The sequence below is a fragment of the Sapajus apella genome, unplaced genomic scaffold, assembly GCF_009761245.1.
Source record: "Sapajus apella isolate SASKATOON/1434 unplaced genomic scaffold, GSC_monkey_1.0 scaffold14, whole genome shotgun sequence".
In the NCBI taxonomy this organism is placed as follows: domain Eukaryota; kingdom Metazoa; phylum Chordata; class Mammalia; order Primates; family Cebidae; genus Sapajus; species Sapajus apella.
This window is the reverse complement of record NW_022436954.1, coordinates 3,961,430-3,988,624: the sequence shown is the minus strand read 5'-3', so window position 1 is coordinate 3,988,624 and position 27,195 is coordinate 3,961,430. Positions and strand designations below refer to the sequence as shown.

The 27,195-nt window shown below is 46.2% G+C and overlaps 1 protein-coding gene across 2 annotated transcripts in view; it reads left to right on the top strand.

The window, feature by feature from the left end:
* The first annotated feature begins 1,094 nt into the window (after nucleotides 1-1,094).
* The window catches only part of KDM2A (lysine demethylase 2A), a 137,019-nt gene continuing 110,918 nt past the window's right edge, over nucleotides 1,095-27,195 (top strand). Inside the window, exons 1-3 of one of the 2 annotated variants that reach the window (XM_032282694.1) lie at nucleotides 1,609-1,882; nucleotides 3,116-3,240; nucleotides 14,696-14,817. Coding sequence is in view for 1 of the 2 variants with exons in the window: in XM_032282693.1 (XP_032138584.1) it covers nucleotides 3,199-3,240 (42 nt within the window). In the remaining variant the exon portion in view is untranslated. Of the gene's footprint in view, nucleotides 1,883-3,115; nucleotides 3,241-14,695; nucleotides 14,818-27,195 lie in introns of both variants that reach the window. The other variant, XM_032282693.1, reaches the window with a different exon arrangement.

The following is a 27,195-nucleotide window of genomic DNA, read 5'->3' as shown; positions in this document are numbered from 1 at the left end:
GGAGCGGGGGCTTCCTGGGCCACCTCCCGGAGCGCCTGCGGCCGGCGGTGGGCGCGCCGGCCGCCGCAGCCCCCGGGCCGTCGCGGAGACCGCTCCTGCGCCTGGTACCTGTGGACGTCCTTGCTAAACGCCTGCAGCTCCCCCGGGGAGCCGAGCCCAGGACAGACATGCTACTCCTGTTTCCTGCCCCTTCGGAGCGGCGACCAGTGGGTGAGGCGGGGCCAGGCCGCTGCACCGAGGAGCCCCCGGGCTCAGGGCGGATGGGCCCCTTGGAGGGGGCGCTGGGGCCTGCCCAGGGATGGCGGGCAGGCCGGCCTCGGCCCACCGGCCGGCGCGCGAAGGGAGGGCAGCCGGCGGCCATGCGACCTCTTCCCTGCGACCTGTCGCCCTGGGCAGGCTGAGCCGGGAGCCCAAGTCCTGCGGGCTCAGCCCGGCGGCCTGACCCCGGGAGACCCTGCTTTGAGGCGGGCATCCGCCGCCCTGGCCCAGGCCTCCTGGCCCTCAGGTTGTGTGACTGTGACGGGCCGCCTGGGGCCGAAGGCGATTGAAGGGGAAGGGGGCGCAGGTCTCCCACTGTTTGGCGGGGGGGGGGGGGAGGGGCTTGGGGGGGGGGCGGGGGGCCCCACCCTCCCTGGGGGGGGGGGGGAGGGCGGTCGGCACAGCTGGCCGCGAGGGGCGGGGTCACAGAGGCGAAGTGTATGTGAGCCAGGGTGTGTGGGGGGAGGGCGCGCGGAGGAGGATCGGTGCCCGGCGCGCAGGCGCGAGCAGCCAGCCGGGCCCGAGCCCTGGAAGAAGGCCGACGGGGAGCGGGAGTGGGGGCGACGGGCGGGCTGGCGGCCTGACGCGAGGGGGGGCGGGGAGTCGCGTCGGCGTCGCGGGGCGCGGGCGATTCGAGGCCGACGCATTCGCGCGTGCGCGCGCTGGCGGTGTATCCGCGTTAGAGGGCAGTGACGCGTGCGCGTTCGCGCGCGCCCGGGAGAGCGGTAAGAAGCGCAGGGAGGCCTGAAGGCGCTGGTGGCGGGGGTTGGAGAGGCGAGCTGGAGGTGGGGTGGGGAGGCGGCGCCTGCGCAGTGCGCCTCGGAGGAGCTGTGTGTATGTGAGAGTCTGACGGGTTCAAAATGGCGGCGGCTGCTCCAGCGGCTCCTCCTGTGTGAGGGAAACAACACCCCTCCCCGGCAGCGGCGGCGGCGGCGGCGGCGGCTCGCGGAGCACCTTCCCAGCGGCTGGGCCTGTCGCCGCTCTGTCTTTCCTGGGCAGGGGGCGCTCCGGGAGGAGGGGCAACGCCAGGGGGCCCATCCCCCGGAATCCCTCCTTTGCGACTGGGGAGTAGCCGGGGGGCTCGTCCCGCAGCGCAGAGCCGGAGCTGAGCGGGAGACGCGAGGGGAGCTGGGGCCCCCATTCCGGCGCGCCGCGCCGCTCCCGCCCTGTCCGCCCCCCGGGGCCGGGGCCCGCGTTCCGGGGGGCCGGGGCGGCGCGGGGATCTTCGGGCCGGCCGGTCTCAGCTGATCGGCTGCCGCTCCCGGAGGCGACCAGCCGCTGCTGGCCGAGGGCACGGCGAGGAGGGCGCTCCCTGCGGCCGGGGCCGGCCCGGGGCTCGGGCCCGGGCTGCTGACCGCTGGCCCGGGGGAGGCGGGGGCGCCCCGGGCTCGGCGCCGAGGGGTCGCGCTCCCCTCTCCTGACGCCTCCGACTCCCGGTCTCCAAAGCCAGAAGAGGAGGTTTGATTCAGCAACTGTTTGCTCCCTTTTCCTGGTCTCTCTGACCCTCTCCGGATACTGGGTTGATCCACGGAAAAACCGAAGACGTTTGGGATTTAATTATTCCTCTCAGCTTTTGGAGTCTTTTACTTCTCACTTGGACAAGAACTCAAGAGCAGAATCTCCGGTGAGCTTCCCCCTCCCCCCTCATTTGGAAGTTTGGTTGACTGTGTTATCCAAAGACCGAATGCAAAGTTTCTATTTCTTTTTCCAATGGGTGAACCATTGAAACGCCTTTTCCTGGGGGAGTCTAGAGAGATTCGCCCTTTTTCCTCTCTGGCCCTGGCCCGGGCGGTCGTCGCCCAAGGGGTGCAAGCACGGTTTCCCTCTCGACTTCGGGCCAGGTCTTCCTTCGGGAGGGCTCTGCCACCAACTCCTCTTGCAAACTGTGTCATCGGGTCCTCTGGTCTCGTAGCAGTTTTGAAAGGATGCTGTTAACGTGGCTGTAATGTAGTGACAAAAACGGGGGGGAACCTGCGTTCTCAATGGAAGCCATTATCCATGAGAATATTTAGAAAAAAGGAAACCCTTTCTTGGTATTACGGATTGACCGTCGCGCCGGTCGGTCTTTTATTTAATTTTTGCAAAAGATGTATTTTACGTGTATCCATACGTGCGATCGTTTATTTTGTTAATGTATCCAAAAAGATCAGATGGAATTTTGGTCCCTGATTTGCACCTCTGAAATTTGTTTCAGAGTTATGCACGTCTTGTGTTGGGGTGGAGGGTAGGTTTGGGAGTGAAAAGATCCGGGAGACTAGAAAGGAAGGCGACGATTGTGCACGGCCTTACAGGAGGGGTATGGGAAATTGTTTTGGGGTCATTTAAATCCTAATTTCTTGTCCTCTTTTTACATAGCCAGTCTGTCCTTCTTTCCTTTAGTTTCTGATTACCAGTGAGAGAGAACTAATTTGGTTAAGATCTGGATTAGTTCAGTGCTGCTTCACCTGGTCAGCTCTCTAGAGATAAAAGTCCTGGGCTTTTTTTTTTTTTCTTGCTAATGCTGCCACGAAGGGGATCCTTGCTAGTTGTGCGTGCTACAGGCACGCACCACCACTATGCCCAGCTAATTTTTGCTAGTTGTAATCCTGTGGGGTGAAACTAGTGGTCTGGCCAGTCCTCAAGGAACTGAAATCAACATCTCGTTTTCGCCTAGGCCTTCGACAGTTGTAATGTGATTAATGTTGAACATGACATGGAACCACTTGCTCAAGAGCAGAAAGGTCCCAAACTCATGAAGAGGAACCTGATTTTTCAGAGAGCCTTTAACTTAACACATACCTTAAATACATCCTTCCGTGAACAGAAAGCACAAGTTGGAGAAGGAGTTCTCATTTCTGCTTATATCATTATTCTTTAGTGTTGCAATCTGGTTCCTAAGGAGGAAGAGGAAGGCAGCCCTGGAGTGGTTTCTTTACAGTAATTTCAACAGAAGAGTGAGAGATGGAACCCGAAGAAGAAAGGATTCGTTACAGCCAGAGATTGGTTAGTATTTTCTCCCCCACCACACCCTCCAGTTTTGAAGTAGGATACTCTATTTTGTTTCTATTTGTGAATATACTGTGAATCTGTGATTAAAACTTCTCAGGTGACTTTTTTGTGCACTATAGGCAGGGGAAAGGTGTATTAATATCGAATTTGGCTTTTGGCCAAAAATATTTAATTTTTATATATTTATCCTGTTTGGAAATGGAGTTATATGTAGCTTATTTTATTTTATTTTTTAATTCTTTTTATTCTTTCAACAATATGTTTCTCCATGAAGGCCTATATATGTAGCTTTTATAGAAACTTTTGTATACCAAAGGATTTTGTGAATTACAATGTGACAAAGATTTCTAATTTTACAATACTAACATTGTAATACATCTGATTAAGTTAGATTAGAATATAAATTTTAGGGCCAAAGCTGTTTGGGGAAGGATAGTTCAATACGTTAAGATTTTGTTGTCCCAGGATTTGTGACTTTGAACTTGGGAGTAGAACTATGGATTATTTTCTTTGATTTTATAAATTAACACTTTGGTAGCTTCGAAGGATTGGGGGATTGATTGAAGACAGGTAGGTAGAATGCTGGATGCTGATAAAGTTCTGTGTTTTGGGAGGAATGTATGAGATAGATATTGTTGAAAGAAATTTTAGACATTTAGAAAATGTATACACATATAAGGATTAGCTTACATGTGTGTGCAAATACTTGGCTCCTTTAAGCCATGCTTTCCTCTTGAGGTTTCCCTATTGGAGTTTAAGAATTCAATTTTTGTTTTTCTTAGTCAAAGAGAGCTTTATTGATAGCCTCACAATATTAATAAAAAATTTGAATTTGTGTTTGAAGAGTGGGCCGTGAGGAAAGCCACAGAATTGTTTGTAGTATGTGAAATTTGCTGAACTGAAAGATCCAGAAGATTATTAAAGGAATTTATGGTGGTTTTATTTGGCTCTGCATTTTAGACTGAATTTAGAGGAAAGAAGAATGGTTCTCTAATCCATTTTCTGACAATCCTTACTCTTTTTGAGCAAATACTTGTTTTTATTTATTTATTTATTTATATTTATTTGTTTTGAGATAGAGTCTTGCTCTATCGCCCAGGCTGGAGTGCAGTGGCAAGATCTCAGCTAACTGCAACCTCCGCCTCCTGGGTTCAAGTGATTCCCCTGCTTCAGCCTTCTGAGTAGCTGGGACTACAGGTATACACCACCACACCCAGCTAATTTTTGTATTTTTAGTAGAGATGGGGTTTTTCCATGTTGGCCAGGATGGTCTCTGTCTCCTGACCTTGTGATCCTCATGCCTTGGCCTTCTCAAGTGCTGGGATTACAGGCGTGAGCCACTGTGCCCAGCCATGGCTTTATTTTTATTTTTTATTTTATTTTATTTTTGAGATAGAGTATTGCCCAGGCTGGGGTGCAATGGCTCGATCTTGGCTCCTTGCAACCTCCGCCTCCCGGGTTCAAGCAATTCTGCGTCAGCCTCTCGAGTAGCTGGGACCATAGGTGTGCACCACCACGCCCAGCTAATTTTTGTGTTTTTAGCGGAGACAGGGTTTTTCCATGTTGGACAGGATGGTCTCCATCTCCTGATCTCATGATCCGCCCGCCTCGGCCTTCTAAAGTGCTGGGATTACAGGCATGAGCCACCTCGCCCTGCCATGGCCTGTTTTTTATTTTTATTTTTTATTTTATTTTATTTTTTTGAGACTGAGTTTTGCTCTGTTTCCCAGACTGGAGTGCAATGGTGCAATCTTGGCTCCCTGCAACCTCTGCCTCCCAGGTTCAAGCGATTCTCCTTCCTTAGCCTCCCAAGAAGCTGAAATTACAGGCATGCGTCACCACACCCAGTTAAGTTTGTATTTTTAGTAGAGACGGGTTTCTCGATGTTGGTCAGGTTGGTCTCAAACTCCCGACCCTAGGCCTCCCAAAGTGTGAGCCACCTCGCCTGGCCATATTTTTGTTTTTATAGAGACAGGATCTTGTTCTGCCTAGGGTGAAGTTTAGTGGCATGATCATAACTCACTGTAGCCTCAAAGAGTCTTCCATTCCAGCCTCCTGAGTAGCTGGGACGGACTATAGGTGCGTGCCACCATGCCAGGCTAATTTTCAGGTGTTTTTTTTTTTTTTTTTTTTTGACGAAGCCTCCCTTTGTTGCCAGACTGGAGTGCAGTGGCGTGATCTCAGCTCACTGCAACCCCTGCCTCCCGGGTTCATGTGATTCTCCTGCCTCAGCCTGCTGAGTAGCTGGGACTACAGGCACACACCACCACTATGCCCAGCTAATTTTTGTATTTTTACTAGAGACGAGGTTTCACCATGTTGGCCAAGATGGTCTCAATCTCTTGACCTAGTGATCTGCCCGCCTCAGCCTCCCAAAGTGCTGGGATTACAGGTGTGAGCCACCATACCTGGCCACCCCCGCCTTTTTTTTTTTTTTTTTTTTTTGCAGTAGATGGGTTTTACCATGTTGCCCAGGCTGCTCTTGAACCCCTGGCCTCAAACGATCCTCCCACCTTGGCGTTCCAAAGTGCTGGGATTACAAGCATGAGCCACAGTACCTGGCCTTTTTTTGTGTGCGTGACTGCTAGAAAGATTTGGTGTGTTTTGGGAAGTATATTCAGCATGCATATATTCTGGTGAGCCTAATTTCAGAGATTTGTCTCATTTCCAATTCATGTGTTGAGATTATAATCTTTAACTTTGTAGAAGTTAAGCATGTCATGGAGTATTGTATCTTTGGGATTTATTTTTATTTTTATATTTCTTGAGTTAAACTTTTGGGAACAGAAAAAGAGAAGGTGCTATAAAACTTTTTTCCTAGGTAGTTATTGCTATATGGAATTCACTTTTATCATGTCAAGTTGTTAGGTAGATATTTAAGGGATTTTGCATTCAAGACTTCAAAGGAAGAGACTTTCTAGCGAGCAAAAGTTTTCACTTTTTTAAAAAATTTGAGACAGAGCTCTACTCTTGTCACCCAGGCTGGAGTGCAATGGCCCTATCTCTGCTCACTGCAACCATGGCACTATCTCTGCTCACTGCAACCTCTGTCTCCTGGGTTCAAGTGATTCTCCTGTCTCAAGCCTCCTGAGTAGATGGGATTACAGGTGCCCACCACCACACCTGGCTAATTTTTCTATTTTTAGTAAAGATGGGTTTTACCATGTTGGCCAGGCTGGTCTCGAACTCCTGACTTCAGGTGATGCACCTGCCTTGGCCTCCCAAAGTGCTGGGATTACAGGCATGAGCCACTGTACCCAGACTTTTGGGTTTTGCTGTTGTTGTTTGTTTGTTTTGAGACTGAGTCTTGCTCTGTTGCCCAGGCTGAAGTGCATCAGCATGATCTGGGTTCACTGCAACCTCTGCCTCCTGGGTTCAGATGATTCTCCTGCCTCAGTGTCCCGAGTAGCTGGGACTACAGGTGCCTGCCACCACACCCAGCTAATTTTTGTATATTTAGTAAAGACAGGGATTCACCATGTTGGCCAGGATGGTCTTGAACTCCTGACTTCGAGTGGTCCACCCACATTGGCCTCCCAAAGTGCTGGGTTTGCAGGTGTGAGCCATTGTGCCTGGCTTTTTTTTTTTAAACAAGTTAGGGAAGTATAGTGGGAAGAAGATTGAAGCACTCATGATTTTTGTTTTGGTAAGGTTTTTTTTTTTCTTTTCTTCTTTAAATTGTGAGGCAATTGCTACCTGTTGCCTTATGAACCCTTAACTAGCATATATATATATATAGAGTGTGTGTGCGTGCGTGCGTGCGTGCGTGCGTGCGTGCGTGCGTGTGTGTGATGGAGTTTCGCTCTTGTTACCCAGGCTGGAGTGCAATGGCGCGATCTCGGCCTACCGCAACCTCCACCTCCTGGGTTCAAGCAATTCTCCTGCCTCAGCCTTCCAAGTAGCTGGGACTATAGGCATGTGCCACCATGCCCAGCTAATTTTGTATTTTTAGTAGAGACGGGGTTTCACCATGTTGACCAGGATGGTCTCGATCTCTTGACCTCGTGATCCACCCACCTCGGCCTCCCAAAGTGCTGGGATTATAGGCGTGAGCCACCGCGCACCCGGCCTTTTCTTTTGTTTAATGTGCTGTCTTAGCTGTGTTTGTGTAAGTGGGCACATATATTTGGAGGAATCATTCTTAGTTGTGTTTTTTTTTTTTTTGAAATAGGGTCTCTTTGTTGCCCACTTTGGGGTGCAGTGGCATGATCACAGGTCACTGCAGCCTCGACATCCTGGGCTCAAGTGATCTTCCCACCTAAGCCTCCCAAGTAGCTGGGACTACAGCCCTTTACCACCATGCTTGGCTAATTTTTGTAGATATGGGGTTTTGTCATGTTCCCAAGGCTAGTCTCAAATTCCTGGACTCAAAAGATCTGCCCCGCTTGTCCTCCTAACAAGTCCTTTTGTAGAAAAAAAAAAATCAGAAATAACTAGTGGTGGCTCGTGTGTTTAATCCCAGTACTTTCAGGGCTGAGACGGGGGGATCACCTGGGGTCAGGAGTTTGAGACCAGCCTGGCTAACATGGTGAAACCCTGTCTCTACTAAAAATACAAAAATTAGCTGGGCACTGGGTGCAGTGGTATGTGCCTATAATCCCAGCTACTTGGGAGGCTGAGGCAGGAGAATTGCTTGAACCTGGGAGGCGGAGGTTGCAGTGAGCTGAGATTGCGTCACTGCACTCCATGCCACTGCACTCCATCCTGGGCGACAGAGTGAGACTCCATCTCAAAAAAAAAAAAAATTAGCTGAGCGTGGACACAGGCGCCTGTAATCCCAGCTACTCAGGAGGCGGAGGTAGGAGAATCATTTGAACCCCGGAGGTGGATGGAGGTTGCAGTGAGCCGAGATCGTGCCACTGCACTGCAGCCTGGGGGTGACTGAGACTCTGTCTCAAAAAAAAGAAAAAAAAAAAAAGGCCGAGCATCGTGGCTCACGCCTGTAATCCCAACACTTTAGTTAGTCCGAGGTAGGCAGATCACCTAGGGTCTCGCATTTGAGACCAGCCTGACAAACATGGAGAAACCCACTCTCTACTGAAAATACAAAATTGGCCAGGCATGGTGGTGCATATCTGTAATCCCAGCTGCTCAGGAGGCTGAGGCAGGAGAATCACTTGAACTTGGGAGGCAGAGGTTGCAGTGAGCCAAGATTGCGCCATTGCACTCCAGCCTGGGCAACAAGAGCAAAACTCCATCTCTGGGGTGGGGTGGAGGGTAGGGGAAGGAATAACTAGTTAAAAAAAATTGTTTTTGCCAGTTGTGGTGACCCACACCTATACTCAGCACTTTGGGAGGCCAAGGAGGGAGGATTGCTTGAGCCCAGGAGTTCGAGACCAGTCTAGGCAACATAGATCCTTGTTTCTCACCCCAAAAGATTGTTTTTTGGCTGGGCGCAGTTGCTCACGCTTGTAATTTCAGCACTTCGGGAGGCCGAGGTGGGTGGATCACCTGAGGTCAGGTGTTCAAGACCAGCCTGACCAACAAGGTGAAACCCCCCTGTCTACTAAAAATACAATAGCCGGGTGTGGTGGCAGGTGCCTGTAGTCCCAGCTACTCAGAAGGCCGAGACAGGAGAATTGCTTGAACCTGGGAAGTGGATGTTGTAGTGAGTTGAGATTACGCAACTGCACTCCAGCCTGGGGGTACAGAGTGAGACTCCGTCTCAAAAAAAAAAAAATTGTTTTTTTTGCCTTTCGCTAAGCTTTATTATATATTATTTATTATGTGTGTAAAAGAAACGTGTCTTTGAATGTGGTGTATGTATGTAGATTTGGAGCATAAGCTACACTTTCTGGAACTAGGATATTTTGTAGTGTTGGAGTTGAACAGCTAGGAAATGATGAGGGTGGATAAACAATGTTTGGCTTTTCTTAAGCAAGACTTAGTTTTTTTTTTTAAGTAATGAAAATGTTAGTACTTTTGTATACACATTCCCAGAACAAAGCCAGATCTGAGGCAAGTTTATATACCTGAGGAGATACTAAAGTGGGAGGGATAGAAGCTTCTTTTTGATGCTGGTGTGGGTTGTTCTGAGGTAACAATGATTTGTTTCTGTATTTCTTTTTTTTTTTTTTGATGACAGGGTCTTACTCTGTTGCCCAGGCTGGGGTGCAGTGGCATGATCATACCTCATTGTAGCCTCAGCTGCCTAGCTCAAGTGATCCTTCCGTCTCAGCATATAGCTGGGACTACAGGCATGTGCCACCATGGCTAGCTAATTTTTAATTTTTTCTGTAAAGGCAGGCTCTCCCTATTTTGCTCAGGTTGGTCTTGAACTCCCAGACTCAAGTGATCCACATTGGCCTCCCAAAGTGCTGGGATTACAGGTGTGAGCCACTACGCGTGGTGTGCTTGTCAATCTGATGATGAAATTAAGAGCTTTTAATGCTTTCACTTAGCAAAAATAAAATAAAATTGAGAGCTGTTCTAAAGGATGTTATATTATCACGTATTCAATCCTGTTAACCTGTCTTACATATAATTCTCTATGAAATATCTAAATCATTTATCTGTTGCAAGGAACTGTGGCCACTGAAACTCTGGTTATAGTCCTGTCTTTCCTTGGGTTGCCCTTGAAATTGTCTCCCCAAATTCGGCAGCAATTACCAGATTATCTTTTTTTTTTTTTTAGATGGGGTCTTGCTTTGTTGCCCAGATCTGAGTGCGATGGCACTACCACCGCAGCCTCAGCCTCCCCAGGTGATTTTCCTACCTCAGCCTCCCGAGTGGCTGGGACCACAGATGCACGCCACCATACCTGGCTTGCTTTTTTTTGTCGGGGGGAGTAATTTTAAAATTCTTTTTTTTTTTTTTGAGACGGAGTTTCACTCTTGTCACCCAGGCTGGAGTGCAATGGCGCGATCTTGGCTCACCGCAACCTCCGCCTCCTGGGTTCAGGCAACTCTCCTGCCTCAACCTCCTGAGTAGCTGGGATTACAGGCACGCACCACCATGCCCAGCTAATGTTTTGTATTTTTAGTAGAGTTGGGGTTTCACCATGTTGACCAGGATGGTCTCGATCTCTTGACCTCGTGATCCACCCGCCTTGGCCTCTCAAAGTGCTGGGATTACAGGCTTGAGCCACCGTGCACGGTCTAAAATTCTTTATAGAGATGTAGAGATGGGTTTTCACTGTGTTGCCCAGGCTGGTCTCGAACTCCTGGGCTTAAGTGATCCTCTCTCCTGCCTGGAGGCCTCTCCAGCCTCCCCAGGTGCTGGGATTATAAGTGTGAGCTGCTGTGCCCAGTGCCATTATCACTCTGAGGTCTTTCTGACTGGGAATATACTAGGCAAAATAGCATATTTGTTTTAAGACTTTTTTTTTTTCTAGTATGAAAGTATAATGTTAACAATTAGAAAAAAGTGTAGGTGGTCTACATTGTTGAATTAATTTATTTCTAATTATTTTATGAGATTTAGTATTGAGCCTGTGTTGGTAGAGAACACACTATTCTCATTGTTGCAGCCTCCCTCCTAATGATGTAGGAAAAACTTATTATCCATTTTTGAGTGATTCAAAAATGCAGATAATGAAGGAGCTAATTTTTTTTTTTTTTTTGAGACGGACTCTGTCTGTCGCCCAGGCTGTAGTGCAGTGGCACAATCTCGGCTCACTGTAATCTCCGTCTCCTGAGTTCAAGTGATTCTCCTGCCCCAGCCTCCCGAGTAGCTGGGATTACAGGTGCCTGCCACCACACCCAGCTTAAGTTTTTGTGTTTTTATTTTTTTTATTGCATTTTAGGTTTTGGGGTACATGTAAAGAACATGCAAGATTGTTGCATAGGTACACATGTAGCAGTGTGGAGTTTTTGTGTTTTTAGTAGAAATGGGGTTTCACCATGCTAGCCAGGATGGTCTTGATCTCCTGACCTCATGAACTGCCCGCCTTGACCTCCCAAAGTGTTGGGATTACAGGCGTGAGCCACCGTACCCGGCCGAATGAGGATTATATTTAAGCCCTATCATTTTCTGTTGTTTTATTTTGCTGAGCACTAATCACTACTGTACTTTTGTGTATAGGTTTCCACTAGAGTATAAGTTCCTTGAGAATTGGTACTTTGTTTTTGTTTATACAGTGTGCTAGATGCTTCAAATAGGGCCTAACACATAGCAAGTGCTGAGTAAGTATTTGTTGATATTGTTGAAAGCCCTGATATATGCTCTTCTTTGCTACCAATTTTCTTGAATGCTAGAAGTAAGCCACTAGAATGGAGGAGGGTCTGGATGCAGTGGCTCCCACCTGTGGTCCCAGCTACTCAGGAGGTTGAGGCGAAGTATCACTGGAGCCCAGGGGTTTAAGGTTGTCATGAGCTATGACTGTGCCAGTGCACTCCAGCTTGAGCTACAGAGCAAGACCCTGTCCCTAAAAAAATTAATAAATTAGAATGGAGGACACTTTGGCATGCAGGGATGAGGAGGATCTTTGGATATTAGATCTTGCAGTATAGTTAGAACCAGAAGATCTAAGCTATAACAAGTAAAAACGTATGTGTAGCACATATATCAGAATACCACATTTATGGTATTTGGTATTTGGACCATTAGAACAAGTAATAAAGTGTCTAGTTGACTTTAAAAGTTTAGTCTGGCTGGGTGCGGTGGCTAATACTTGCAATCCCAGCACTTTGGGAGGCCAAGGTGGGTGGATTGCTTGACATCAGGAGTGTAAGACTAGCCCGACCAACATGGAAAAACCCTGTTTCTACTAACAATACAAAAATTAGCTGGGTGTGGTGGCACATACCTGTAATCCCAGCTACTCGGGAGGCTGAGGCAGGAGAATCGCTTGAACCTGTGAGGCGGAGGTTGCTGTGAGTTGAGATTGTGCCACTGCACTCCAGCCTGGGTGACAGAGTGAGACTCCATCTCAATAAATAAATAGAATTAATAAAAGTTTAGTCTGGGCTGGGCGCAGTGGCTAACGCCTGTAATTCCAGCACTTTGGGAGGCTGAGGCGGACGGATCACGAGGTCAGGAGATTGAGACCATTTTGGTAACACCGTGAAACCCCACCTCTTAAAAAAATCAAAAAAAGGGCCGGGCGCGGTGGCTCAAGCCTGTAATCCCAGCACTTTGGGAGGCCGAGGTGGGTGGATCGCGAGGTCAAGAGATCGAGACCATCCTGGTCAACATGGTGAAACCCCGTCTCTACTAAAACTATAAAAAATTAGCTGGGCATGGTGGCACGTACCTGTAATCCCAGCTACTCAGGAGGCTGAGGCAGGAGAATTGCCTGAACCCAGGAGGTGGAGGTTGCGGTGAGCCGAGATCGCGCCATTGCACTCCAGCCTGGGTAACAAGAGGGAAACTCTGTCTCAAAAAAAAAAAAAAAAAAAAAAAAAAAGAAAGAAAAAGTTTAGTCTGATTTTTTTTTTGAGATGGAGCCATGTTGGCCAGGCTGGTCTCAAACCTCTGACCTCACCATCCGCCTGCTTTGGCCTCCCAAAGTGTTCGGATTGCAGGTGTGAGCCACCGGGCCTGGCCTTAAGCTCTCCTGTTCTAATCTTGTCCTAAACTGTGTCTAGGTTTTGGTAACCTTTAGACAGCCTCAAAGCTGTGAAGCTGCAAGTAATGATGTTTGTGTTATTCTCAGGTCTTGGCTTTGGTTATTAAGTCAAGAGATTGATATGTTATGTATATCATGTAGATAGATATACATTCTTTATATCTTTCTATTTTTGGGGGAAATGAACACTCTTAAATATGTTTCATTAATTTTCTCTGTTTATCTCATTTTTGGAATAGTACTTTATTTTTGCATTGCACTTTCCCATCAACAAGAGTTAAAATTCAGTAAACATTTATTATGTGCCAAGTAGTAGGCTAGGTTATTTCATATATATTACCTTATTTAATTCTTAAAACAACCCTGTAAGGTAGATGGTATAGTTTTATTTTTATTACTTTATTTTATTTTATTTTATTTTACTTTATTTTTGAGACAGAGTCTTGTTCCGTCGCCAGACGCCAGGCTGCAGTGCAGTGGTGTCATCTTGGCTCACGGCAACTTTCGCCTCCCAGGTTCAAGCAATTCTCTTGTCTCAGCCTCCTGAGTAGCTGGGACTACAGGCGCGTGCCACCACGCCCAGCTAATTTTTGTATTTTTAGTAGAGACGGGCTTTCACCATATTGGCCAGGATGGTCTCGATCTCTCAAACTCGTGATCCGCCCGCCTCAGCCTCCCAAAATGCTGGGATTACAGGCGTGAGCCACCGCGCCTGGCCTTATTTTATTTTTTAATAGAGACGGAGTTTCTCCATGTTGGTTGGGCTGATCTTGAACTCCTGACCTCAGGTGATCTGCTCACCTTGGCCTCCCAAAGTGCTGGGATTACAGACATGAGCCACCATGCCCAGCCAGGGTAGATGGTATAGTTTTAAACCTTAATTTCTTTTTAAACTATGGAGAGAGAGGCTCAGGGAGGGGCCATGACTTGCCCAAGATCACAGAATTGGTAAGAGGTGAAACCAGACCTTGCACTCAGGTGCCCTGACTCCAAACTCCAAGTTTCTTCTCTTACACCATCCAATGTCTCTTGTGTACTTTATACAGAAAACAGACTGGGTACAGTGGCTCACGCCTGTAATCCCAGCACTTTGGGAGGCCAAGGTGGACGGATCACCTGAGGTCAGGAGTTTGAGACCAGCCTGGCCAACATGGCAAAACTGCATCTCTACTAAAAATACAAAATTAGCTGGGCATGGTGGTGCATGCCTGTCATCCTAGCTACTTGGGACGTTGAGGCAGGAGAATTGCCTAAACCCAGAAAATGCAAGTTGCAGCGAGCTGAGATCGCGCCATCAAACTCCAGCCTGGGTGACGAGGGAAATTCCACCGCAAAAAAATAAAAATAATAATAACCACTCTACTGCACTGTGTGTAGACTGAATATTTTCTCTTTTTCTGATGCTACTTAATGTTTTCTTTTTCTTTTTTTTTTGAGATGGAGTTTCACTGTTGTCACCCAGGTTTGAGTGCAATGGTGGGATCTAGGCTTACTGCAGCCTCCACCTCCTGGGTTCAAGTGATTCTCCAACCTCAGCCTCCTGAGTAGCTGGGATTACAGGTGTGCGCCATCATGCTTGGCCAATTTTTGTAATTTTAGTAGAGATGGGGTTTCACCATATTGGCCAGGCTAGTCTGGAACTCCTTACCTCCTGCCTTGGCCTCCCAAAGTGCTGGGATTACAGGCATGAGCCACCGCACCTGGCCTTCTTTAACATTTTCTTCCTAACATCTGTCTGCTTAACATCCTGAATGAAATAACTGTAAATATTTGATAGCCAGTGTTTGAACATGTTTCAAAAAAGATGGCACATTCTTTTCATGAACTTTGAACTTATTGCACTTGATCTGTTAAAACAGCAGTATTGTGCAGTTAGTGTGTATGTCAAGGCTTTTATTTATGTGTGTCACTCATATCCTTGTTTTCTGTTTTAAATTTTAGGTTCTTGGGGTTTTTCTCTGTCTGTGAGTACTTGGTAAAAAGTTAAACGCTAAAGATAAAAGGCAGCAAATAGTGACCAAACGAATGTTTTTGGCAAATACATTGGTGAAGGCCTCCTTCAGGTAGGTAGAGAGGAGGAGGGAAGAGGGTGGCCTTTCAGCTGGTAAAGACAGCATAAGCTTTATACTACTTCTATAAGGCCTATTCTGTAGCTCTCGAATAGATGAGCAGAACTTGAGGGTTACTGCTGATAATGTTGGGTAGAAATTTTAAACAACTTTGAAAGCCAAATATGGACATTAGCCATTAAGTTTTGATTTGTCTTTTTTTTTTTTTTTTTTTTTTGGATATGGACTCTCATGTCCAGGCTGCAGTGCAATGGCATGATCTTGGCTCATGCAACCTACACTTCCCAGGTTCAAACGATTCCTGCCTCGGCCTCCTGAGTAGCTGGTATTACAGGCACACGCCATCACGCCCAGCTAATTTTTTGTGTTTTTAGTAGAGATGGGGTCTCACTATTATTGGCCAGGCTGGTCTGCAACTCCTGACCTCAAGTGATCTGCCCATCACAGCCTCCCAAAGTGCTGGAATTACAGCCTGAGCCACTGTGCCCAGCTGGTTTGTTTTTAATAGAACAGTGATTTGGCCAAAGTGGCATTTTGGGATTAAATCTCCAGTTTCAGGTCAGGGGCTGGTCTAGAAGGATATTCAGATAGCTTATCTTTTGAGGAGACAGGAACCCTAAACTCTTAAGACAGTGGTTTTCGAAGTGTGGCTCTTTAATTAGCAGCATCAGCATTAACTGGGTGTCTGGGAACATGTTAGAATGCAAATTTTTGGCTCCCCACCCCCCCAGAGTTACTGAACTAGAAACTCTGGAGTTGGGGCCCAGCAATCTGTGTTTTAACAAGGCAGGTGATTTTGATGCATGATGCATGCAAAAGTTTGAGAACCATTGCTGTAGAGTAGAAATGGAAAGGAAAAGATAAAAGCAAGACACATTGTCAGTGAAGGACTGACTAAACTTGGTGACGGATGGATAGCAGCATATTATAATAGAAAAGGGTGCTTAATTGGGGATGTTGAGCCTTGAATTTTGGTATCAAGTCTATTACCAACTGTGCTTTTATTTTTATTTCTTTTTGAGATGGAGTTTTGCTCTTGTTGCCTAGGGTAGAGTGCAATGGTGTGATCTTGGCTCACTGCAATCTCTGCCTCCTGGGTTCAAGCAATTCTCCTGCCTCAGCCTCCCAAGTGGCTGGGATCACAGGCATGCGCCACCACGCCTGACTAATTTTGTATTTTTTTTTTTTAGTAGAGATGGTGTTTCACTATATTGGTCAGGCTGGCCTCAAACTCCTGACCTCAAGTAATCCACCTGCCTCAGCCTCCCAAAGTGCTGGGATTACAGGTGTGAGCCACCGTGCCTGGCCTATTTTTATTTTATTTTATTTATTTATTTTTTTGAGACAGTGTCTCTCTCTGTTGCCGAGGCTGGAGTGCAGTAGGTGATCTCAGATCTCTGCAACCTCTACCTCCTGGGTTCAAGCAATTCTTCTGCCTTAGTCTACCGAGTAGCTGGGACTACAGGTGTGTGCCACCATGTCCAGCCAATTTTTGTATTTTTAGTAGAGACGGGGCTTTCACCCTATTGGCCAGGTTGGTCTTGACCTCCTGACCTCGTGATCCACCCGCCTTGGCCTCCCAACGTGCTGGGATTACAGGTGTGAGCCACCGTGCCTGGTCTATTTTTATTATTTTTTTTGAGACAGAGTCTCACTCTGTTGCCCAGGCTGGAGTGCAATGGCTTGATGTCTGCTCACTGCAACCTCTGCCTCCTGGGTTCAAATGATTCTCCTGTCTCAACCTTCTGAGTAGCTTGGATTACAGGTGCCTGCCACCATGCCCGGCTAATTTTTGTATTTTTATTTTATTTATTTTTTTTTTGTGGGGGGAGACAGAGTTTCGCTCTTGTTACCCAGGCTGGAGTTCAGTGGCGTGATCTCGGCTCACCGCAACCTCCGCCTCCTGGGTTCAGGCAATTCTCCTGCCTCAGCCTCCTGAGTAGCTGGGATTACAGGCATGCGCCACCATGCCCAGCTAATTTTTTGTAGTTTTTAGTAGAGACGGGGTTTCACCATGTTGACCAGGATGGTCTCGATCTCTTGACCTCGTGATCCACCCGCCTCGGCCTCCCAAAGTGCTGGGATTACAGGCATGAGCTACCGCGCCCGGCATTTTTGTATTTTTAATGGAGACGGGGTGTTGCCGTGTTGGCCAGGCTGGTCTTGAACTTCTGACCGCAGGCATCTGCCCACCTTGGCCTCCCAAAGTGCTGGGTTTACAGGTGTGAGCCACTGCACCCAGCTTCCGAGAGAGAGAGAGAGAGAGAGAGAGTGAGTGTGTGTGTGTGTGTGTGTGTGTGTGTGTGTGTGTGTGTGTGTGTTTTAAATGAGCTTCCGCCTCTTGGGTTCAAGTAGTTCTTTTGCCTGATCTTGGCTCACTGCAGCTTTCGCTTCCTGGGTTCAAGCGATTCTTGTGCCTCTGCCTCCCGAGTAGCTGGGATTGTAGTCACACACTGCCATACCCGGCTATTTTTGTATTTTTAGTAGAGACAGAGTTTCACCATGTTGTCCAGGCTGGTCTTAAACTTCTGGCCTCAAATGATGCACCCGCTTTGGCCTCCCAAAGTGTTGGTATAACAGGTGTGAGCCACCACAGCCTGGAATTTTAAATCTAACATAAAACATCTGTAAAGTAGTCTCAGATTGTGTTTCCCACATCATGCTTTGCAAAAGTAAGCATGAAGCCCTTTTTTTTTGTTGAATTTTCGCAAAACTAACTTCATGGTCATGACAACTCTCAACCCAGTTGCACATTTTCTTTACTCCTTTTAACGTATACAAAGATCAACTTATTTCAGTAACATAAGCATTTACTGTCTAGACATCAGTCATTAAGTTACAGCAGATTTCCTTTTGATATTCTCTCTTTTTTTTTTTTTTTGAGATGGAGTCTCACTATGTTGCCCAGGCTGGAGTGCAGTGGCATGATCTCGGCTCACTGCAGCCTCTACCTCCCAGGTTCAAGCAGTTCTCCTGCCTCAGCCTCCGAGTAGCTGGGACTACAGGCGTTCGTCACCACACCCGGGTAATTTTTTATATTTTTAGTAGAGATGGAGTTTCACCATGTTGGCCAGTTTGGTCTTGAACTCCTGACCTTGTGATCCACCCGCAATGGCTTCCCAAGGTGCTGATAGTATAGTCATGAGCCACCACGCCTGGTTTGATACTCTCTTTAAGGGATAGGGAAATGAGAGAAAAGTTGTGGTGCTGTTGTGAGCAAATGTTAAATTATTATTAATTGCCCTGTAGCTGAAGACTCTATGATCACTCTGAAAAACTACCTCATGAGCTGGTTGTGGCCCTCAGCCTTAATTCATGTCTTTAGATTCTGGATTACAGATGTTAGGAACTTTTTTGTGTGTCAAGGCAGTACTCTGGCTAACTGACTCATGTCTGATAGTGACCTCAAGATAATGTATATTCATAAATGTAGTCATCATTTTATAGTAGTTTTATAGTTTCTAAAGTACTCTTATGTCTCTTGTGTCTTTTTGTCATCTTAGTCTTTTTTTTTTTTTTTTTTTTTGAGACGGAGTTTCGCTCTTGTTACCCAGGCTGGAGTGCAATGGCGCGATCTCGGCTCACCGCAACCTCCGCCTCCTGGGTTCAGGCAATTCTCCTTCCTCAGCCTCCTGAGTAGCTGGGATTACAGGCACGCACCACCATGCCCAGCTAATTTTTTGTATTTTTAGCAGAGACGGGGTTTCACCATGTTGACCAGGATGGTCTCGATCTCTTGACCTCGTGATCCACCCGCCTCGGCCTCCCAAAGTGCTGGGATTACAGGCTTGAGCCACCGCGCCCGGCGTCATCTTAGTCTTTTGATCATCACCGTTGTTGGGTTGAGGTTGCTAGAATTTATGGACTGTATTATATGTTGCATAATCCCAAAAGCTTCCATTTGCATATCTTAATCTATGTGAATAAAGATGCCCCCGGAGTTCTACGGTGCACACCCTGTAGAACTACGCACTGATGTTTCTACTCACTACTGAAGTCTGGATTCTAAATAGCTTACCTTTTCATATACTTTCATTGCATTCTGTGTTTACCTTTGTGCCTTCGTATAACTACAATTAACATTACTAGTGTAAGTATTTGTTTAATATCTGACTTTTTCACCAGGCCAGAAACGTTTTTTTGGGGGATAAGGTAAAGGAAAAGTCACACTGCGTATTTGAAACTAGGAAGACAAAAGCCCAGTCTCATGGATAATAGCACACATTGATGAATGTATACTGTGTGCTTGGTACTGGCGTTTTCCATATACTCACTAATTTAATTCTCAAGAACCCTTTGAAATGGATTCTTTGACTCCCAATTTACAGTTTTGGAAACAGATGCAAAGTACAGTTAAATAACTTGTCTCAGGTTATCCAGTTAAGAGACAGAGCCAGAATTCAAAGTAAACAGCCTGGTGATTCCAGAGTATACTAAGTTATACTGCCTCTTCATCAACTTTGTTGGGACACAGCTTGTAAGTGTTTTGCTGATGGATTTAGGGTGTTTCCCAAGTCATCTTTTCTCATTCAGGAGATTCATTCACTTAAACAAATGTTTGTTGAGTGCTTATGTTGTACTAAGCATTTTGTTTGGGTCTTCCAAATGCTGTGGTTTCAGATAATGCTGATTGCTTTGAAGAAATTACGAGGATGATGATATACTTGTAGGTTGGAGAATTAAGTCATCAGTGAAAGGCTTCTTGAGAAGATGGCATTTTGTACTGAGATGTGAGTGATGAATAGCCAATCTTGTGATGTTCAAGGGGTCGGGACCAGATCTGGGCAGAAAGAACTCTTAAGTATAGGGAACAGGCAATGCAAAGCCCCAAAGTAGGAAAGAGAAAATAATACTAAGCATTTAACCATGTTCAGATACCATGTAGGGCTCTGGGTTACAGTAATTAATAAAGCAGGTATGGTCCTTCTGTCATGGAGCCTCTGATCTGGTGGAAAAGTCAGACATTAAACAAATACTAGTAATGTTAATTATAGTTACACAGAGGGCTGCAAAGGTAAACACAGGCTGCAATGAGTGTATATGATAGAATGAGCTAATCCAGACTTCAGTGGGTAGAAACATTAGAGAACACTTTCCTGAGAAAGGCTTTGAAGTTGAGACCTGAAGAGTGACTAGGAGGTAACCAGGCAAAGATGCAGAGTGATTAGCACCTGCAGAAACTGTTAAGGTTGGCAAGAATTTGACATGTTTGAGAAACCTGCCAGCCAACTAAATAAAACACCGAAAGGCCATTGTAACTGAAGAGACATGAGTGGATGAGAGTTAAAATCTTGACAAGGTAGACAGGTCAGATTGAATAGAGTGTTATCCTGAAGCTGTTGGGAAGGCAGAAATTCAGCAGAGTAGTTGGACTATGCATTTGGACTAATATCAGTGGGCAATGTAGAGAAAGGGTCAGAGAGCGGGCAAGAGTAGATTTGGGGAGATTAATTAGGAGGCTACTATAATGGTTCAGATAAGATATGATTTGGTATGGTTGAGTGCTGACAGAGTTAGAGAGGAGATTGATTCTATGCTTGAGAGTCTATGATTGATTGTATGATTGAAAAATACATATGAAATAGAATCAGGACTTTTCATTGAATGTTTTGAGGGTCAGTGTAAAGGAGGTAATATATGGCTGGGCTCGGTGGCTCACACCTGTAATCCTAGCACTTTGGGAGGCCAAGGTAGGTAGATGACGATGTCAGGAGATCAAGACCATCCTGGCCAATATGGTAAAACCCCATCTCTACTAAAAATACAAAAATTAGCTGGGCGAGGTGGTGGGTGCCTGTAGTCCCAGCTACTCGGGAGGCTAAGCAAGAGAATCACTTGAATCAGGGAGTCAAAGGTTGCAGTAAGCAAAGATTGTGCCACTGTACTCCAGCCTGGTGACAGAGCGAGACTCCATCTCAAAAAAAAAAAGGTAAATATAAGCATGACTCCCAAGTTTCCCTAGTTCTTTTATTGAAATAGGGTATGCTGAAGGAAGAGCAGGTTTGAGGATTGAGGAAAGGAGCCTAAGTTCAGTTTTGAAAAAGTTTAGAAAAGTTGAATGCAAAGTGCTTGTGAAATATCACAGTAGAACTGTTGACTAGGTTATTGGGTGTGATTCTGGGCCTCAGGAAGGACTTGTTGGCATATGATTGGGTCTTTTTTTTTTTTTTTTTTTGAGAAGGGGTCTCACTCTGTTACCCAGGCTGGAGTGCAGTGGTGCCATCTCAGCCCACTGCAGCCTCTGCCTTCCACGTTCAAGTGATTCTCCTGCCATAGCCTCCTGAGTAGTTGGGCCTACAGGCGCCTGCCACCACATTTAGCTAATTTTTGTAATTTTAGTAGAGACCAAGTTTCACAGTGTTGGCCAGGCTGGTCTCAAACTCCTCACCTCAAGTGATCTGCCTGCCTTGGCCTCCCAAAGTGCCAGGATTACAGGTGTGAGCCACAGCGCCTAGCCTCATGTATCTTTTCTATTACTTATTTTTTCTTAAGATGGAGTCTCACTCTATTCCCCAGGCTGGAGTGCAGTGGTGTGATTCAGCTCACTGCAGCCTCCACCCTCCCCACCCCGCCACCCCAACTGGTTCAAGCAATTCTTGTGCCTCAGCCTCCTGAGTAGCTGGGACTACAGGTGCATGCCACCACACGCGGCTAATTTTTTGTATTTTTAGTAGGTTTCACCATGTTGCCCAGGCTGGTCTCGAACTCCTGAGCTCAGGCAGTCCACCCACCTCGGCCTCCCAAAGTCTAGGATTGTAGTTGTGGGCACTGTGCCTGGTCTTTTCTATTATTTCTTATGTTGTGCTTCCAAGGTTCTGATTATGGTGTTCTCATCTTCTGTGATTTTCTTTTTTCTTTTTTTTTTAAATAAAGATGGGGTTTCACCATGATGGCCAGGCTGGTTTTGAACTCCTGACCTCAGGTGATCCACCCACCTTGGCCTCCCAAAGTGCTAGGATTACAGGCATGAGCCACCACACCCGGCCTGATTTTCCCACTCTATAAGGTCACTGGTGGGTGGGATGGACACTGGACTTTGGTAATAGACTGGCTTTTGAATTTCAGCCTGTAAACTCTGTAATATTACTTAATCTTGTTAAACTTTACTTTTTCATTTGTGTAATAGTGAAAATAAAACTACCTGTTTGGAAATAGTTTCTAAGTGCTTAGTTAACTTTAGAGGGTTTGCCATTGTAGGCCCCAACTCTTTAGCCTGATACTCAGGCCCAGTTGACTGTTACATGTTCCAGTCAAACCAAGCTGCCTGCCCGCTTGTTTTTTTCCACATACATGTAATATCCTGTCTCTCAGTTTCTACCCTAGCTTTCATTCTGTAAAGCCCATTTGAAATACCGTGTGTTGAAGGAATCCCGTTTTTCTGAGTCCTCGTAGTTTTTTCTCCTTTCCTCTCTTATCTAACTAGATATAAAATAGAAAGTTGATGGCCGGGCACAGTGGCTCACGCCGTAATCCCAACACTTTGGGAAGTCAAGGCAGGTGGATCACTTGAGGTCAGGAGTTTGAGACCGGCCTGGCCAACACAGTGAAACCCCACCTCTACTAAAAATACAAAAATTATCAGGGTGTGGTGGTGGCGCCTATAATCCCAGCTACTCAGGAGGCCGAGGTGGGAAAATCGCTTGAACCTGGGAGGCGGAGGTTGCAGTAAACTGAGATGGTGCCACTGCACTCCAGCCTGGTCAACAGAGGGAGACCTTGTGTCTCAATTAAAAAAAAGAAAGCCAGGAGTGGTGTTTCACGCCTGTTAATCCTAGCACTTTGGGAGGCCGAGATGGGCGGTTCACAAGGTCAGTAGTTCAAGACCAGCCTGGCCAATATGGTGAAACCCCATCTCAACTAATATTACAAAAATTAGCTGGGTATGGTGGTGGGCACTGTAGTCCTAGCTACTCAAGAGGGTGAGTCAGGAGAATCGCTTGAACCCAGGAGGTGGAGGCTGCAGTGAGCCGAGATCGTGCCACTGTACTCCAGCCTGGGCGACGGAGCAAGACTCCATCTCAAAAAAAAAAAAGAGAAAGCATGATACTATTCAAATCATTGAGACTCTTAATTTTACTGATTGGTTAATAATGCATGGTTTCATGACAACAAAGTAGAATGTAATAAAATTAATTTGCTTTATTCAATGGCTACATGCTGATGGTAATACTGTAATTATTAGGAGGGTGGTGGTTAGATTACAGTCAAAGAGAAGGGGAGCCAAGGACAAAGAATTTGCTATATCTAATTGCCCCACTTACTCCAGTCATTAGTGAAAAGAGGAACAGACTATTCATGTCCTTTGAAACCTTTGTCTTACTCTGTTCTCACTAGACTTCTTTTGTTTTTAAGAGATGGGGGTCTCACTATTTTCACAAGCTGGTCTCAAACTCCTGAGCTCAAGTGATCTTCCCACCTCAGCTCCGGGCTAAGTTCATAATTAGTTTTTGTTTTTTTTTTGAGATGGAGTCTCCTGTCACCCAGGCTGGAGTGCAGTGGCGCAATCTGGGGTCACTGCAGCCTCCGCCTCCTGGGTTCAAGCAATTCTTCTGCCTTAGCCTCCCAAGTAGCTGGGTCTATAGGTGTGTGCCACCATGCTCGGCTAATTTTTATATTTTTTGGTAGGGATGGGGTTTCACTGTGTTGGCCAGGCTGGTCTCAAACTCCTGGCCTCAAGTGATCTGCCTGCTTTGGCCTCCCAAAGTGCTGGGATTACGGGCATGAGCCACCGCGCCCGGCTTGTTAAGTGCTTACAGTATAAAATAACAGTTAGGTATAGTACTTACCAAAGTTGCCATTTTATATTTCTTTGGAGTATTATTTGATTATTCCACTGTTAGTGTATACACATCATTAAAGGCTGCTATCATGTCTTTTCTCACCATTTCATGACTGTGCTTGGTATAATGCCTTACTAGGTGCTTAATGTTTTGTTTTGTTTTGTTTTCTGTGAACACATCTAAAATGTTCTTCCTCCAGCCTTATCCTTTTTCTTGGTAAGTTCCTAATTACCCCCTAAAGCTCCCAGAGATTGACCTTTTCTTGCATTCTCCTCCATTGTATTCCCAGAACATTTTATATGTATTTCTGTTGTGGGACCAGTCACTTTGTATTATATGTTGCTTAATGATGGGGATATGTCCTGAGAAATGCTGCGTTAGGCAGTTTCATCATGCAAACATCGGAGAATATACTTGCACAAACCTCGATGGCATCGCCTACTGTGCTTCTAGACAATGTGGTACAGCCTGTTACTCTTAGGCTACAAACCTGTCCAGCATGTTACTTTATACTGAATATTGTAGGGAATTGCAGCACAATTATATGTGTTTGTGTTTCCTAAACATAGAAAAGACTGTGAGCCTAGCACTTTGGGAGGGTGAGGCGGGTGGATCACTTGAGGTCAGGAGTTCGAGACCAGCCTGACCAACATGATGAAACTCCGTCTCTACTAAAAATACAAAATTAGCCGGGCGTGGTGGCATATGCCTGTAATCCCAGCTGCTTGGGAGGCTGAGGCAAGAGAATGCTTGAATCCAGGAGGCAGAGGTTGCTGTGAGCTGAGATCATGCCATTGCACTTCAGCCTGGACAACAAGAGCAAAACTCTGTCTCAAAAAATAAGTAAATAAATAAAATAAAAAATAAGAAAAGGCACACTGAAACTACAGTTTTTTGTTTGTTTGTTTGTTTTTTGGAGACAGAGTCTTGCTCTGTTGCCAGGCTGTAGTGCAGTGGTGCAATCTCAGCTCACTGCAACTTCTGCCTCTGGGTTCAAGCGATTGATTCCCGTGCCTTAGCCTCCTGAGTAGCTGGAACTACAGGTGCACACCGCCACGCCTGGCTAATTTTTTGTATTTTAGTAGAGACGGGGTTTCACCATGTTGTCCAGGATGGTCTCTATCTCCTGACTGCCAGTGATCCGCCCGCCTCGGCCTCCCAGAGTGCTTGGGATTACAGGTGTGAGCCACGGTGCCCAGCCAAACTATAGTATTACAATATTACAGGACCGCTGTTATATATATGGTTGTTGACTGAAATGTCATTAAGTGGCACATGTCTGTATTTGACCATGAGTCTCTTTTTACCTCTTAAAGATAGATTTCTTTAAACAAGGAGTATGTCTCATTCAGGTGCTCAAAAAATGTGTATTGAATTGAACAAAAATGTGTTATGTAGTCCTAAAAATACATAAAATTTAGAGAGAACACAACAACCGAATTTCAGCAGTGGAAAGAACCTTCCTGATTAGGTTGGTAATCAGGAAGCGTAGGTTAGTTATCTAGCTTTATTTTATTCATCTACAAGTTTCTTTCTTTTTTTTTTTTTTAACAATTTAAGCCAATTGTTTTCAGAATGTCCCCAGATCACATTATCTGGGAACTAGTTAGAAATCGAATTCTTGGGCCTGGCATGGTGGCTCACACCTGCAATCCCAGCACTTTGGGAGGCTGAGGTGGGCAGATCACCCGAGGTCAGGAGTTTGAGACCAGCCTGGCCAACATGGCAAAACCCCATGTCTACTAAAAATACAAAAAAATAACCAGGAATGGTGATGTGTGCCTGCAGTCCTACCTGCTAGGAAGGCTGAGGCAGAAGAATCACTTGAACCTGGGAGGCAGAGGTTGCAGTGAGCCGAGATTGCACCACTGCACTCTAGCCTGGGTGACAGAGCAGGACTCCATCTCAAAAGCAAAAAACGAAAAAGAAATGGAATTCTTGGATCCTATCTATCCCAAATGTACTAAATCAGAAACTCTGGGAGTGGGGACTCAACAGCCTGTGTTTCAACTAGTTCTCCAGGTGATTCATATGTTAAAGTTTGAGAACCATTGGAACTGTTGTCGCAGTTTTTCTGTTTGTTTTAAAAAGAATAATAACTAGAGGTTGCTACCTTAATTTCAAACTTCACAGATTAAAAGTACTTTAAAATCGTTTCTTCATAATTCCTGCCAGTTGAATTTGCTGACTTTTTTTTTTTTTTTTTTTTGAGATGGAGTTTCACTCATGTTACCCAGGCTGGAGTGCAATGGCGCAATCTCGGCTCACCGCAACCTCCGCCTCCTGGGTTCAGGCAATTCTCCTGCCTCAGCCTCCTGAGTAGCTGGGATTACAGGCACGCACCACCATGCCCAGCTAATTTTTTGTATTTTTAGTAGAGACGGGGTTTCACCATGTTGACCAGGATGGTCTCGATCTCTTGACCTCGTGATCCACCCGCCTTGGCCTCCCAAAGTGCTGGGATTACAGGCGTGAGCCACCGCGCCCGGCCTTGCTGACATTTTTCTAAACCACTAATGGTGTCTTAGGCACAGTATCCTTGAATCACAGGCAGTAGATTTAAGTTTTTGAAGACTGCTTCTTTCTCCCACGCTCTTAAAATCTTATTTATTTATTTGTTTTTTTTAGAGATGGGGTGTCACCGTGTTGGCCAGGCTGGTCTCGAACCCTTGACCTCAGGTGATCCACCCATCTCGGCCTCCCAAACTGCTGGGATTACAGGCGTGAGCCACTGCGCCTGGCAAGTCTTAGTTAAATAACCTTCAGTGAGTACAGAATGGGCCCATTACTATGCCCTTCCTGGTGACACCAGTGAACCAAGCCAGGGCTAGTAAGTATACCCTGCAGCCCTGCCAGTCAAAGGTTGCCTCTTCTTTTTTTTTCCTCCCCTATTCTTTCTTTTCTTTTTTCTTTTGAGATAGTCTTGCTTTGTCACCCAGGCTGGAGTGCAGTGGCGTGATCTTGGCTCACTGCAACCTCTGCGTCCCAGGTTCAAGTGATTCTTCTGAGCCTCTCAGGTAGCTGGGATTGCAGGTATCCACCACCACACCCGGCAGATTTTTGTATATTTAGTAGAGACAGGGTTTCTCCACGTTGGCCAGTCTGGTCTTGAACTCCTGACTTCAGGTGATCTGCCCACTTTGGCTTCTCAAATTGCTGGGATTACAGGTGTGAGTCACTGTGCCTAGCCTCTTTTTGTTTTTTTAAAGAGATGAATCTCTCTATGTTGGTTGCCCAGGCTAGTCTTAAACTCCTAGGCTCAAGTGATCTTTCTGCCTCAGCCTCCCAAAGTACAGGGATTACAGGCATGAGCCACTATGACTGGCCCAAAGATTATAAGGTTGCTGCTGCTGCTGTTTTTTTTTTTGTTTTTTTTTTTTTTAAAAAAAAAAGACAGTCTTGCTCTGTCACCCAGGCTGGAGTGCAGTGCTGCAATCTTGGCTCACTGCAGCCTTTGCCTCCCGAGTTCAAGTGATTCTCCTGCCTCATCTCCCTAGTAGCTGGGATTATAGATGTGCACCACCACGTCTGGCTGTTTTTGTACTTTTTTTTAGTAGAGTCCCGGTTTCACTGTGTTGCCTAGGCTGGTCTC